The following is a 14,168-nucleotide window of genomic DNA, read 5'->3' as shown; positions in this document are numbered from 1 at the left end:
CTGTTGAATTACACAGTCAGGATTAATCAAGCAAGAACCAAGTATAGATTCCCTCCTGCCAGGAAATTGGTCAGGTTGTTAAACTGGAGTCAACTGAGAGTAGGTTATTGCCTTCAAAATCTGTTCTTCTGTTCCCCTTGACTCCTGTTTCCAGCTTCAGCTCACTGTTCCCAGGACATTTCTCCCCTTATCTCCCCAGACCTGTCATTCTTCATCAACTCACCCAATGTCCTCAGTCTTTCCTCCCAGTTCCCATTTACCTGTCTGCACTGTCCATGTACTCACCTGTTCCACATCTTTAATCACCTGAGCTTCCCTCCTCACTCACGCTTGAACCCAGTTCCCTCATTACCCTACCCAATATATTTACCAGCCATTTTCACCAGCTCCTAGTCAGATCATCTGTTCATGAGTCTGCTCATGGTCCTGTGCTTATTCCAGTTACCAGTGTGTTTTTCCTGTACCTCAGCCCACCTGTCTAACTGTAAGCCTATTTTTGCCTTATTTAAATTATCTTCACTGAATCTGCCTTGTGAATCTGCATTTAGGTCCTTTCCGTTTCCTTGGCTTCAGCCGTAACAACTGCGAGCTAAGTTTAGGCCAGTTTCGAGAACTGTAATTGGCTGACTGGATTGATTTTTTTTTTTTTTTTTTTTGGCTTGAGTTCATTCCAACACTAATATGGAGAGTCTTAGCATTTCAGGGAAAGTATCTGCTTGAGCATAAATGGTTTTAAGAGTCTGCTGGTATTTGGTCTTGCAAAGTTATGCAACCCAGCTTGATGGAAATTGACCAATGTGTCTTTCTTCACAGGCATACACTTGCAGAACAAATAATCTTTTAATGGTTTAATAACTTTCACAATGTCTGCACAATTTGTCAACCTGTGGAGAGAAATTTGAGGGCTAGCCTTGTGGCACAGACAATGTCAAACAGTGTGTGTGTGTGTCTTAGCATGTGAGATTACCTCTTTTACTACTCTATTCTGGAAATTTCATGAAACAAGGTGAATCTGGCAGAGGACAAATGTTAAGTACAATAATTTATTAACAAGCATAGGAAACTGTATAATTATTTCAGCCATCAAAGATCCAGCTAAGACATGGTTTGGAAATCTACTAGGATTTTACTTTTGTGAGCATTTAATATAAAACAAGCTTGCTCCTCTGAGAGACTGTTTAGACAGTGGTGCTTGAAGCTGAATGTTAATGTCAACATGCTGACGTTTAGCAGGTATAATGTTAATTTAGTGTTAGCATGCTAACATTTATTAATTGGCACTAAACGGAGTACAGCTGAGGCTAATGGGAATGTTATTAGTTTGTAGGTATTTAGTCATGAACTAAAGTATTGGAAAAATAAAAATTAACCTGTTGATGGTGGTAGATGAAAAACGGAACATGAATATGTTACCAAATTTTATGGCTTTTCATCCAGTACTTGTCGACATTTCACCATGAATCAAAAACTTCAACCTCATGGTAGTGCTACAGGAAAAGTCAGATCACCAAAGTCTCTAGGATTCATCCTCTGGGGATCACGATGTTCAAAATATCAATCTAAACAGTTCATGCATGGACACGTGTAATAAATATTGCCCTGTCAAAGTAAATCACCCAACTTTCATTTATTTAATAGCAATTAGTAGCACCTTCAGACAACAAATACAGCAGCATTTGACAGGTTAAACACAATGTCCCTCTACTTAAAGTTTGATCCATGTTGTACAATAGTGAGGTTTTCAGATACTGTAATTTTATTCCATCAAGGAAACTTCAAGCTACTGTAGCATGTGACAGATGGAAATTACCCAACTGAAAACACCCTAAAGCATCTTAGAAGCAAAGAATGTCCACAATGGTTAAAGTTTAAGTCCATTATGTGTGCCTGTAAATAGTGACTTTGTCAACAGTTTGTTCCTTGTATCCACAGTTCTCTTCATACAGCTGATATCTGCTACCTTTTGGTCATTCTGTTTTCGCTGAAGTCTCCATAGTCACTTATGGAGGGAAACCCAACCCTCTGCTCAATCCATTGGGCAACACTGAGCAACTTCTTCTCTTGGACAGCAGGACCTATGAGTTGTAAGCCGATGGGAAGGCCTCGTCTTGATAATGCAGTTGGCACTGAAACAGCAGGGAGACCTGGGGTGAAAGAGTTGAAGAAGATTAATGGAAAACAAATTATAAGGATCTTAAGGTTAGATGTTAGTTTGGAGAGTGATAAAAGGAGGGAAAAGGTTTAACTGAATGTAAAAACTCCTTTAAGTCTCTGTGCTGAAATTATTATGAGGTTGAAGGCTATGGTATTTGTCTTCAGACATTAAAGTAAAAAGAACTGCTTTTACTCACATACTAATTTCCCTTTATAATTTCATTATAAAAATTATGATGCAATGTGCCTTTGTTTCAGGATGAGATATAAGAAGCATTAACTACACTGAAGTCACTTTCGGTGAAAGGTTTTGACTTATAGGTGCATAATGCACAAGTTCATGAATCCTCCTACACTTCCTGTACATGCATGAATGCCACAAGTTCTGCCTGAAGGCCTCCATTTTTATATCTGTACCTGCCATGTTGACAGGCTGGGTGAAGATGTCTTCCTGCGCACTGCGTGTTCGGTTGTCTTCCTGTGTGAAGTCGGAGTAATGGGCTGCATCAGTCAGAGTGGTGGGTGTCAGCAGCACATCAACACCTGAGCTGAACACATGCTTGAAATCGTCCGTTATCAGCCGGCGGACTTTCTGGGCCTTCACAAAATAATGCTGGTAGTTCCTGGTAAAATGATGGTGATAATGTCAATCAGTTAATCCTGGCCGTTTTGGAAATACTAAAACTCCAACAGACAATTTTATTCTTTTAAATTTAAAGGAAGACAACTTAACTAACCAAAAGTACTCTGTAGAGTAGAGTCTGATAATAGAGATCTGAGAGTAGAGAACAGGTCAAAGTGATAAAGTGACATGCTGTTAGCTATAAACTGGTATGAAGTCGGGGGAACTGATACATACAATGGTGTGAGAAGGTTCAGTTTGTTGTCTTACTGTTTAAGCAAGAAATAGTTCCCAGACAGTATCCTCCCTCTCACTACGTCGTTGAAACCCTCATGTCGGGTTGAAGCATACATGGCCTCTGTTGAGCTGTTCACCTCACTACGGTGGCCTGACAGAAATGAATAACATTACTTTTATCACCATCTTGTGACATGTTGGCAACACATATGATTATGTATAATCTGATTTGTGATGTGGCATCCACTGTAAAACGCTCTATTTAACAGAGTGGTTAATACCATATTCAAGGCCGTCAAAACGGGCCATATTAGACGCCACTTCCGCATGGCACAGGACGTGGTAGCACACAATGGAGTATTGGGTGTGGGGGAGGGATACTTGCTCCACCCTCGCCCCTGCTCTCTCAAACATGTCAGCAACGCGACTCCACTGAGCTAAAGTCTCCTCAGACAGCCCTGGGGCGTGGTACTCCTGACATACATTGTACAACAGGAAAGACAATGAGCTCTAGAAAATTTATGTATTTGCGTAAAGATATTTAAAAAAAAAAAAAAAGTCTGAGTCATCTTTAAATGTTACATATACAGTAATGTACTATACAAGGAATTTGTAATTTTGTACTGCTAAGATACACAGACTTCAAGTACAGTAAATTATATCATCTTTACCAGTGAAAACGATCAGTGGAAAAAGAAAAAACATATAAAGCTTAGAAATATAAAGCATACAAAATGGATATCATACTATTGACAGTTCTTTTCCAGTTAAAATGAATACTGTTTAAGATAAGTTTTCCACAATTTAAATATATTTGTTTCTTTTTCATGTGGATGTGGACATCTTCAAATCTTTATGTATATCCAAGTCTGTTCTAAATCATAGTCTTTTACTACACTTTTCTTTCTGATGGCAGGATGTTTTCAGTTCCCTCCAAAGTGTTTAATATTTAGCACAAAACTTAAGTTGCTAACATCTTACATTTAAATTCATATTTAACACTTTGCAACTGTCAGATGGAAAATACACTCAAACTGCTCAGGGTCTTTGACTATTTACAGTTAATGTGTAAAGAAAATATGGTGTCAGTGATGCTGAGATAATACAGACAAGAGGTAATGACTTTAATACAGAGCTAAACTCACCTTAGGGATGCCTATAGAGATGTTCTTGACATCAAAGTTTTCAGGTAGGTCTGTCAGGGTTGAAGGGGCAGGAATTGTTGTTGAGTCTTTAATATCAAGGTCTTGGAGGATACCTGTGTAACAGTTCAGCAAAATCCCAGGTAAGATCCACTATTTGAGGGAGTTATGTCAAATGTACAGCAATATGGAACAGCTATACTGATTCATTTACAATGTTTCATATTCTTACCATTACATGGACAGATTTAAAGGTGCCCCTATGGAAATTTCTTGTATGAAAACAAAAGCTTGTATAATATGTTAACTGTCAGTTTTTCTCATGAAAATGCACTGTATGTATCCTTGAGGTCTAACAAACGAATTGAATGCATTTTCTTCCTCATGAAAATTTGGAAAGTCAATTTTTTAATAAATATTTTTTAATATTTTAGATTGTGAATTGACTACATTCATGTTTGCTTGTCTTTGTAGCTATGACTGTTGGTGCGTTACTGGCGTCAACTGTTGATCACTGGAATAGTGCCAAACCAATGGCATGATGTGAATGGTGCCACCAGTGTGCTTTTTACAAACGAGATGATAACTCACCTGTCAAAACATTGTTCCATAGTGCTACTGGTGGCCAAAACTCCACAGTGTACCTTTTAATGTCAGTATTCCTTGTGGTATTTGGGCAAGCATACATGTAATAAACAAACATGTAAAACATAGCAAAAAAGAGATGCGACAAATGTCTCTTAACAAATTGGAACCCTTATGTAATGACTGCTGGGTATGGAAATATTGTTAAATTAGACCTACTACTTTTTTAATTAGTCCCACCACAAATTCTGAGGAGCCAACAATTAATTTCTGATGTACTTGACCCTCAACAATAAACTAACATTTACTGTGAATTAATTGGTATCTATATATTGACTGGCAAGCACTTTGGAACACTGGAATCAATGATTTTGATTAATCTAAACTGGTCAGTGATATGCATCATAAAGTCTACAGTTTTATCCTTTATTTAACCAGATAAGTCATATTGATTTCAAAGCCCTCTTTTAGAAAGAAAGAGCTGGAAATGTAGAATGCCCATACTCATAAAGAGCAAAAAAAGGTTTTAAGTAAGCCCAGATGATGTTCAACTATCAATGTAGGACAGTAGCCTAGTTTGCCTACATCCATGCAATGACCGGTCATCAAAAGTTTCCTACCTAAGACGATGGCTACATCACTGACACTGCGGGTCATAATGCCGGGGACGTCCATGGAGTTGACCAGAGGGATGAGACCATATCTGGACAGCAGACCGTAGGTCGGCTTCAGGGCCACAATACCACACAGTGCTCCTGGGTTACGAGTAGAACCACCTGTGTCTGAACCCAAAGCCCTGCCAAGCAATTACCAAAACAGTACATTTGTAAATAGCATTTTAAACTAAATATTTCTGTATTTTTTTGTAGCAGTTTTCCTGAACCAGTGAACATGAATGTGTTCCCTCACAGGTAGCTGGTGAGTGAGGCCACAGCTGCTGCACTTCCTCCTGAACTTCCTCCAGCGATGACCCAGTCAGAGTCTGGTGCTGCCCCTGTCTGCTCTCTGTAGGGAGCAGCATAGCTCCAGGGGTTCCTTACTGGACCGAAAGCCCCATCAGTACTTCCTGCACTTTGTGACAAATACATAAAAAATAAAAATCAATAAATCAATAAATAAAGACAATGATAACCAAAAATCTAAAACATGTACTCTGCATCTCTTCCTGTAGGAACCAGCTGTAACAGCTTTATCAAGCAATTTTGAAAATATACTGGGATTTGTAACTAGCTGTTAGTAAAACACGTGCTCTGTACTATTACTATTCTAATACTGATAACTATGGCCTTACCCCATAGCAAACTCATCCATGTTCGTCTTCCCGACCAGAACAGCCCCTTGGTCCATGAGCTTCTGGACCACTGTAGCATTGTATGGTGGAGTGTAGTCTATAGCAAAAATAGTGGCAGGTTATCATTACTGGATTAACATAAACTGGAAAATATGAGACACAGTAACTACTACTAAGGTGAAGACAGACCTCTGAGCATCTTGGAAGCACATGTGGTCTTGATATTCTCTGTGCAGAAGTTATCCTTGACAGCAAAGGGGATTCCATCCAGAGGACCTCTGGGGGCACCTGATGGGAGAGAAAGTCACACAGTAACACAACTCCACACAGAACAGATGCAAATAAACACTCGTGAACACACCTTGCAGCAGTCTGGTTTCTGCTTCTTGAGCCTGCTTCAGTGCCAACTCCTCTGTCACAGTGATGTAAGCGTTAAGATGTTGAGTTTTCTTGATGTGGTTCAGACACGTCCTACAAAGCTCTGTTGGGGAGATCTTTCCCTCCCTGAGTGCCAAAGACACCTGGGGAACAATGATGAAACACCAACAGTGTGGCCTTTTTCAAAGGAGACATTTTGACGAGTCGAGACGCACAGGTGGTAATAATAATATTAACAATTAACATTATTTTTATTATTTTTATTATTTACACCAGTGCATTTCATATTGTAATATGTCAAAATGTCTTATGTGAAAAAGGCATATTACTGTGCTTAAGTACTTGTCTGAGGTACTTCTGCTTTACTTGAGTATTTACATTTAATGCAACTTTGTACTTCTACTCCACTAAATTTCATTGGAAAAAGTTGAAAAAAAGTTGTTGTCACCCTCCTTGACAACAATGAAATGCAGCTTATATGTTGAGACATCAGTCATATTCCAATAATATGTTAATGATACATATAACACTTTGAATAGGGTCATTCTGCATCTTCAGTATAAATTTAGTATTTTTAAACTGTCTTATTGCTACTTTTACTCAGGTAAAAGATCTTTATACTTCTTTCACCACAATTAAACCCGTTTTAAATTGTGTCATTGTTTTGTGTCTGAAGCACAGACATGTGTTTTTTACTGTTAAAAGCACAGGAAAATATTTCATATACAACTTTATAAAGTAAGATAGTTAAGCAGTTCAGTGTCTGTCTTGGTTAGCTATGTTATCTACTACATGCATAAATGTATGTAACATAATTTCTATAAAAAAGCAGTACGTCTTAACTGTTGCTTGACAATATAGTTTAGCTATTGCCGACTAGGGAGCAATTCTGTAACCTAAGCTGGTTATGAAACGAAAGCACAAACGTCCAATGTTTTAGCTAAAAAACAATACAAACGACACATGACAAACAAGGAGAACTACGGTCAGAGAACAAGTAAACACTTGTACTAACCTCCCTTATTGTCAGGCTTAGCATGTTGACAGTATTTCTGTGACAACCTTTCAAATTAACAACAACCTTTGCATAGTGTGCAGCGGTAGCAAGCTGCCATGTTGGTTTCGATAATCAACGTCTAACAGCGCTTCCCGTGATTGGACAGCCGTTGAGGAAACCGCGCTCTGATTGGTCGAGGCGCTGAACGCTGACCAAGACGCCGGCCGAGGAAGAGGCATGTTACGGAAGAGGACGTTGTTTTGAAATTATTATAGCCTTTAAAATTATTCCATCTATCTTAACGACTATGAAGACATGTTTATATGAGAAGAAAATGTTTATAGTCAGAAGTTAGTGTCGGCTTATAACAAACTTTAATGAGTGGTTTACTGTAATTTAGCGTACTAACTGCATAGTTTAAATTGTCCTTTCTGAAACAGGGACTAAATGCATTGCTAATTTACAGTCGCACACATTTAATTGACAATTTCTACACTTTCAAGAGTTTAAAGATGGCTTCTGTTAGACATTTAGTGTACAGTGGGTGTTTGTTTCATCTCAGAAAATCACCAAGTATGAACACTTCAGTTTCCAGGCGTGGCAGCCAGACAAGACTGTTCAGTACCTCCAGCAGATGCAAAACTATTATGCCAGCCTGGGTTATTGATAAATATGGACGCAATGATGTTTTACGTTTCACTAAAAATGCCAGTTTCCCCATCATCAGCTACCCCAATGAGGTTATTGTCAAAGTGTTTGCAGCAGGACTAAACCCACTTGATATCAGCATGAGAGGTGAGTAACAAGCCTATGTGCATATTTAAAGTGGCATTAGATGTGAAACTACAGGCTGAGGTTAGTGACTATAATGGCAATACATCAAAGAAATAGGTCCAAATATGACATGTGACTGTTTATCCACGCTTAGAAAATAAAATGCAGTTAGACTGAAGTTGGAAATAATTATTTTCCTTTTTGTGAGAAAAACATACACAGTCAGGATACAGAGTCAGGCTGCTAGACTGATGTTTCCTGTGGACTGATGTTTATTTTAAATTAATGATATAATTTATCATCCTCCCCCACACAGCCAATGCTTGTTATACAAGTCTTTGATCTTCAAGGAGGTAGTGGGTTATTGTGGGGGAGGATAGTAAGGGGCAACAGCAGGTTTTTGAGGTCGCTTAATGGAAATGCAAGTTTCACGAGTTGGATTGCCCTTTGACTGTTGCATATGGCAGGGCGCTATTTTGTCCCTGCCTTATATGCATGTTTGTCGTTATAAAGGGGTGCTTAACATGAATATGACAACATAAATCTTATCTTATCTTATCCTAATTAATCTTCTGTATCTTCTACCGTCTAAAAGTTACGAGGTTAACTTACAGACCCTGTTTTGTTAAATCAATACAGTGACTTCCAGGTAGTTCTAATAAATTTCACTTGAAACATTGTCCAAACAACACCTTGGGCTTTAGCAAGTATGGATGGGTATGTTTTACCATTATCCAAGATGATATAGATAAAACGAGTAACCGATTAATTGAAAAAATAATTGGCAGATCAATCAACTATGAAAATAATTATTAATTTATCATTACTTGCAGCCCTGTTATGGTATCTTAAGTTGACTCCACATTTGTGTTACTGTTACTTGGTCTTGTTGTAGAATTTGACACCACTAGTCTATCCAGCAGCCCCCAAAAGTACAAGCATTTTTCATGTTGTGTTTTTGCTACCGGAAAATATCTTCTGTGACTTTTTACTATTTTCTTATCTTTTACTGTACTGCAATTATAAGCTTTGGCTATAATCAGAAACTCCCTGTCAGGTGGCTATGGTGCAGCTACACTGTCTATGAAGAGAGACCCTCTGAATATCAAACAGTCAGGCAGCGAGTTCCCTCTCATCCTGGGAAGGGACGTGTCTGGGGTCATCATGGAGTGTGGCTTGGATGTGAAGTACTTCAGTGAAAGGGATGAGGTAAATGAAGCAAACAGTAGACAAGAGAGATGTATGCGCACTCAGTAAGTAGCCACTTCATTTTACATACAGGAAGCCTCATATTTATGGAAACTGCTTGTTCCTGCACAGTGTTTCATGTATGAATAAAGTATGAGTGTAAAGTATGTGCCATACACAAAAACATCTATTTGCAGTAACATTGAAAATATCTTGCCGATTAGGCAGATGAGACAAAATAGAATGGAATCATTAAGACACATCACTAAATGTTGAAAACACATAACCTCTGCTGACGAATCTTGGTTTCTGATGCTACATGCTGATTGCAGAGTCAGTGTCGGCATGAGGAACAGTGTTAGCATGTCAATGGTGTAAGCAGCTGGTGGTGTAATGGTGTGGGAGTGTTTTCATTGCTAACATTAGGCTGTGTAATGCCAAATGTGCATCATCACCACAGTGTATCAGAGCACCGTGGATGACCTAGTTTATCCATTCTGGCCATAGTGTACGCTTTTTCACAATGCACTGTCAGCTCAACCTGGATTACAAACATGACATGATATGAGTCTTCTCAATATCTCAGCCCAAGAAAGCCCTTTGGGATAGGGTAGAAAAGCCTCTTCCAGCAATTGTGTGAGTTGAGTCTCAATAATTTCTTAAATTATTCTACAAATGATTGTTTCATTTACATATTTTTACATAATTTATTTATGTAACTACCTCAGAATTACTTATTTATTTGTTCAATACTGAACCCTTTGTGCACCATCTGTATGAGCATGATGTAGATTTCGTTTTACAGAAAATTTAGTTGAATTTAAATTTTCATTTCAGTTTATAGCCTTGTGTTTAACACCTAGTTTTCATCTCAGATATGATTTATATTGTACATTATCTTGGACCATGTACAATCTGTTTGTGTGAAGGTAAAGTGGGGCTTTAAATAGGCTTGTCTGAGCACTTCATGTTGCCATAATTTGCTTTTTCTCAACACACATTTGCTGACTAATGAGGCAGCAGAGTGAGTCATTGTGTGATGTTACACCTGCATCATTATTTTACAGCATCATCATCTCATCATACTAAACAATTGTGAACCAACTGTATAGAAATGTAGACAAACAGTTGTTTATGCAGATGGTTAATGAATACCGTGTTGCTGTGTGTCTCCCCCCAGGTTTGGGCAGCAATCCCACCATGGAAGCAGGGCAGCTTAGCTGAGTTTGTTGTGATTAGTGCCAATGAGGTATTGTTCAGCTGATGGACTCATACATTGTTGTTTTGAGCTAATGTGGTTAGAATTGCGGCAACATTTTAAAATTAAGTGTCATAGTTTTGCTTCTGTCTGTCCGGAAGTATATCATTTCATCAGTATCAGTTCTGTGTAATGGGTTTCCTTTTTGATGATTGTGGTTTGTTTCAATTATATCAAACATATTTCAGTTGATTCTTCTCCTTCTAAAATTGAATGGCAGCCTACCTCTTGCTGCTTACTGCTGAAGCATGCAAATGAAAAAAACAACTAATTAAGTATGTCAAGATCGGCTAAAGCTGACAGCTGTTCTGGCGTTCAGATGCTTTTTCATAATGACTCAGCTGGTATACTAATGAAAGGTATTGAGGTGGTGCTAATCTTATAATAGCTATTATTATAAATGTGTGTTGTGCTCAGGTATCCCACAAACCAAAGTCACTGAGCCACGTAGAGGCAGCAGCCCTTCCCTATGTGGCAACCACTGCCTGGTCAGCATTGGTCAACACTGGTGGGCTCAGTAAGGACAACTGTGCCAAGAAGCGGTAAGGGAATGTGGACACACTGCCACACTGCTACACACACCCACACACACACACTTTCCAATTTTTTTTACCACCCAGAAGAAACTCCTTGTCTTTATCTAGTCAATTATTCCGCTCAGTGCTCCTTCTAAGCTTAGCCCCCATTAGCCTACGCTGTAATGAACCTCTGGGTAATGCGCTCTGGTTCTCTGGCACAAGCTCAAACGCTCCCTTACACTGCATTGAACATGCTAAAGCCTAGAGTGCATTTGAATCCTAATGAGGGAGAGTCTGTTCATCAATAATGTGGAAAACATTGTTGACACATTCATTATACATGTCTGCATCTCCTATTCCCCATAGGATTTTGATCCTTGGAGGATCTGGGGGAGTGGGAACATTTGCTATACAGGTATGGATGAAAAGATGGAAGATGATGGACAAGGGGCATACTGTATATGTTATGTTAGTATGTAAACATTTTTAAGTGCATCAGGCTAATAACAGTCTGCTCTAAAATACTAAAATGAATATGTTCACCCATACTCAATGACAGCAGTGTAAAAATAAACAAGATCACTGGTCATGAAATATACAGTGGTGTTCTAAAAAATCTGTTTGGCCTGTCAGGTTTCAGACGCACCTTTCTCGGTGACCTGAAAAGTAGCACTCACACTGCACAGTGTAACATTTTATCTTATTAATTATACATTCTCTGTGTTCCTCAAACATTAAATAACATTCACCTGCCTACAATAACCCAAATATATATAATTGTTGTGTATTTACAACATAAATGATACAAATTACTATGAAATTTTGCAATTTTGACACACTTTAGCCTGCATTAATATGCTCATACTGGAGGATAGAACTATCTTTTGTTTTCAGATGCTGAAGGCATGGGGAGCCCATGTGACTGTTACCTGCTCCCACAATGCCAAGCAGTTGGTAAAGGGGGTGGGGGCGGACCATGTGGTGGACTACACTGCTGGACCTGTTGAGGAGCCACTCAGTGCGCTGGAGAAGTGAGAGAATCTCTCTCACACACACACACACACTTACAGTCATTTTTCATTTATGTTGGTATTTAATTTAAGTTTCTGTGTGTATGTGTCAATTACTTGCCCCAGTTACCATGGCAACCCCATTTCTCTTGCTGCAGTCACCTCGTTAGTGTGGGAAAACTGAGCCCTTTCATTTTCTAACAAACCTAATCACATTCAGACTTAATCTCTCCATTTCTGTTGTCTGACTCAACAACCTTATCTTTCCACACCTACAAGTTCTTCCTCTCATTTACTTTTTCTTTTATTCCAAGTCACCCCACAATAATGTATCTTTGTTTTTGTCTGTTGTTTTCACCAAGATTTGACCTGATCCTGGATAATGTCGGGGGCGAGACAGAGCATTGGGCGCTGAATCTGCTTAAGCCTTGGAGCGGCGCCAAGTATGTTACTCTTGTAACACCTTTCCTCCAGAACACTGACAGGCTTGGTATTGCTGATGGCATGATGCAGACTGCTGCTACAATGGCCACCAAGGCCCTCAAGGTAATCATGGTAGAATAACACAGTATTACTGTACATATTTATTGTAGAATCAATCACAGCTACACTGCTTTACCTGAATTGATCGAAATGCAACATGTTGATCACACTGCATTTTGCAAGGATGAATGAATATATGTTTCTTCTCTTAGTTATAGTAGGAATAGGAGTACTATCATACATTTTAACTGAGAGTTTTAGTTTGTACATATTTCTCTGTACTCGGCCATGCCAGGAACAAATTTTTTCTGAAAAATTTTAAAACTGTAATTTTGGGTAAACATTTTGCAAGCTATCTGTAGTCTCTAACAACAGTCTTGGTCAATACATTTTCCCACAAAAACAAACATCACAACATCATCAGATGCTTCAGTTAGGCTGCCTTTAGAAAGACAGTAACACAAAAAGTACAGCTCCCTCATTCATTTGAATGGGACCGCTGCACTGACACAGCAGGGGTACTCCAGCAAGGAAATGCAAGGTTGTCTGGCATAAGAATTTGAAACATCCCTGCTAGATAACTTTGTGATGTGAACCCTGTATATATACTGTGTACCTAACAACTGTTGCGATGAAAGATATAATGATTGCCACTATGATAACTTTCCAGATTTCTTTACAATACATGACCAAAATTATGGGGACATCCAAACAAAGTATGGGGACAATTGTAGATAACACCCATATGTTATTGCAGAAAATCTAATTTCAAAACTATCAGAATTGATCTGCTGCTGTAACAGCCTCTTTTCTTCTAGGAAGGCTTTCTACAATATTTTGAAACCTGGCTACATGGATTTGCTCTAATTGTGCCATAATAGCATTATCTAATTCAGGCATCAGTGAAGTTTAGCAGTAAGACCTGGATTTTTTTGGATTCCAGTTCATCCTAAACATGTTGGATTGGGTTGAGGTTAAGTCTCTGTGCAGGCCAGTCAAGTTCTTCCACACCTGACTCAGGAAACCATTTCTTTATGGAAATGGCGCAGTGCTCAGGGCATCGTCGTGTTGAAACAGGAAAAGGGACAAACACACTGGCAACTGTTGCCACAAAGTTAGAATCACGCTACTGCCTAAAATGTCATTGTAGCATTGAGATTTCACTGAACTGGTATTAAGGGGCCTAGACCAAACCCTGAAAAATATCCCCCAACCAAATATACGGTAAGGTACAGTGTGTGGACAGGGGTATCCACATACTTTTGGCCTGATATTGTAATTCTGAGATTAAGTCCATAATGATTCTGGGCTCTTTTACACATATATGCTTTAATTTTAACAGAGAAAAAAAAATGCCCAAACTGTCCCTTCAAAGGCAGCAGCTTCTGATGTAGACAGTAGCAGTGACTTAACGTTATTTAAACTTGTGTTTACATGATTGCCCGGTATGGAACTATAGCAGATGTCATGTCTTAGGCAATTAAGTTGATGTTACTAAATTATAGCATTATGCTATCAGTTCCCTCCTGAG

General features: G+C 38.8%; 2 protein-coding genes and 1 long non-coding RNA gene across 6 annotated transcripts in view; 2 read left to right on the top strand and 1 right to left on the bottom strand.

The window, feature by feature from the left end:
* Positions 1–351: 351 nt before the first annotated feature.
* Positions 352–2,352, top strand: LOC120795391. Its single transcript, XR_005708235.1, has 2 exons — positions 352–484; positions 1,933–2,352. It is a non-coding gene; the product is annotated as an uncharacterized LOC120795391 (long non-coding RNA).
* Positions 1,603–7,614, bottom strand: qrsl1 (glutaminyl-tRNA amidotransferase subunit QRSL1). The gene is made up of 11 exons (XM_040137306.1): positions 7,425–7,614; positions 6,393–6,552; positions 6,221–6,319; positions 6,032–6,128; positions 5,650–5,811; positions 5,361–5,536; positions 4,159–4,271; positions 3,295–3,487; positions 3,047–3,164; positions 2,572–2,777; positions 1,603–2,144 (listed from the first exon to the last, which is right to left on the bottom strand). Exons 1-11 carry the CDS (start codon positions 7,446–7,448, stop codon positions 1,957–1,959), a joined length of 1,536 nt encoding a protein of 511 aa, XP_039993240.1. The 5' UTR covers positions 7,449–7,614; the 3' UTR covers positions 1,603–1,956.
* Positions 7,576–14,168, top strand: part of rtn4ip1 (reticulon 4 interacting protein 1) — a 12,200-nt gene continuing 5,607 nt past the window's right edge. Inside the window, exons 1-8 of one of the 4 annotated variants that reach the window (XM_040137309.1) lie at positions 7,576–7,641; positions 8,134–8,201; positions 9,238–9,389; positions 10,549–10,617; positions 11,044–11,168; positions 11,511–11,559; positions 12,039–12,175; positions 12,517–12,700. In XM_040137309.1, coding sequence (XP_039993243.1) covers positions 8,195–8,201; positions 9,238–9,389; positions 10,549–10,617; positions 11,044–11,168; positions 11,511–11,559; positions 12,039–12,175; positions 12,517–12,700 — 723 coding nt within the window. In that variant the 5' untranslated portion in view covers positions 7,576–7,641; positions 8,134–8,194. Of the gene's footprint in view, positions 8,202–9,207; positions 9,390–10,548; positions 10,618–11,043; positions 11,169–11,510; positions 11,560–12,038; positions 12,176–12,516; positions 12,701–14,168 lie in introns of all 4 variants that reach the window. The other 3 variants (XM_040137311.1, XM_040137308.1, XM_040137307.1) reach the window with 3 other exon arrangements.

This window comes from Xiphias gladius, chromosome 10 (assembly GCF_016859285.1).
Source record: "Xiphias gladius isolate SHS-SW01 ecotype Sanya breed wild chromosome 10, ASM1685928v1, whole genome shotgun sequence".
In the NCBI taxonomy this organism is placed as follows: domain Eukaryota; kingdom Metazoa; phylum Chordata; class Actinopteri; order Istiophoriformes; family Xiphiidae; genus Xiphias; species Xiphias gladius.
This window is presented reverse-complemented; position numbering and strand designations above follow the sequence as displayed.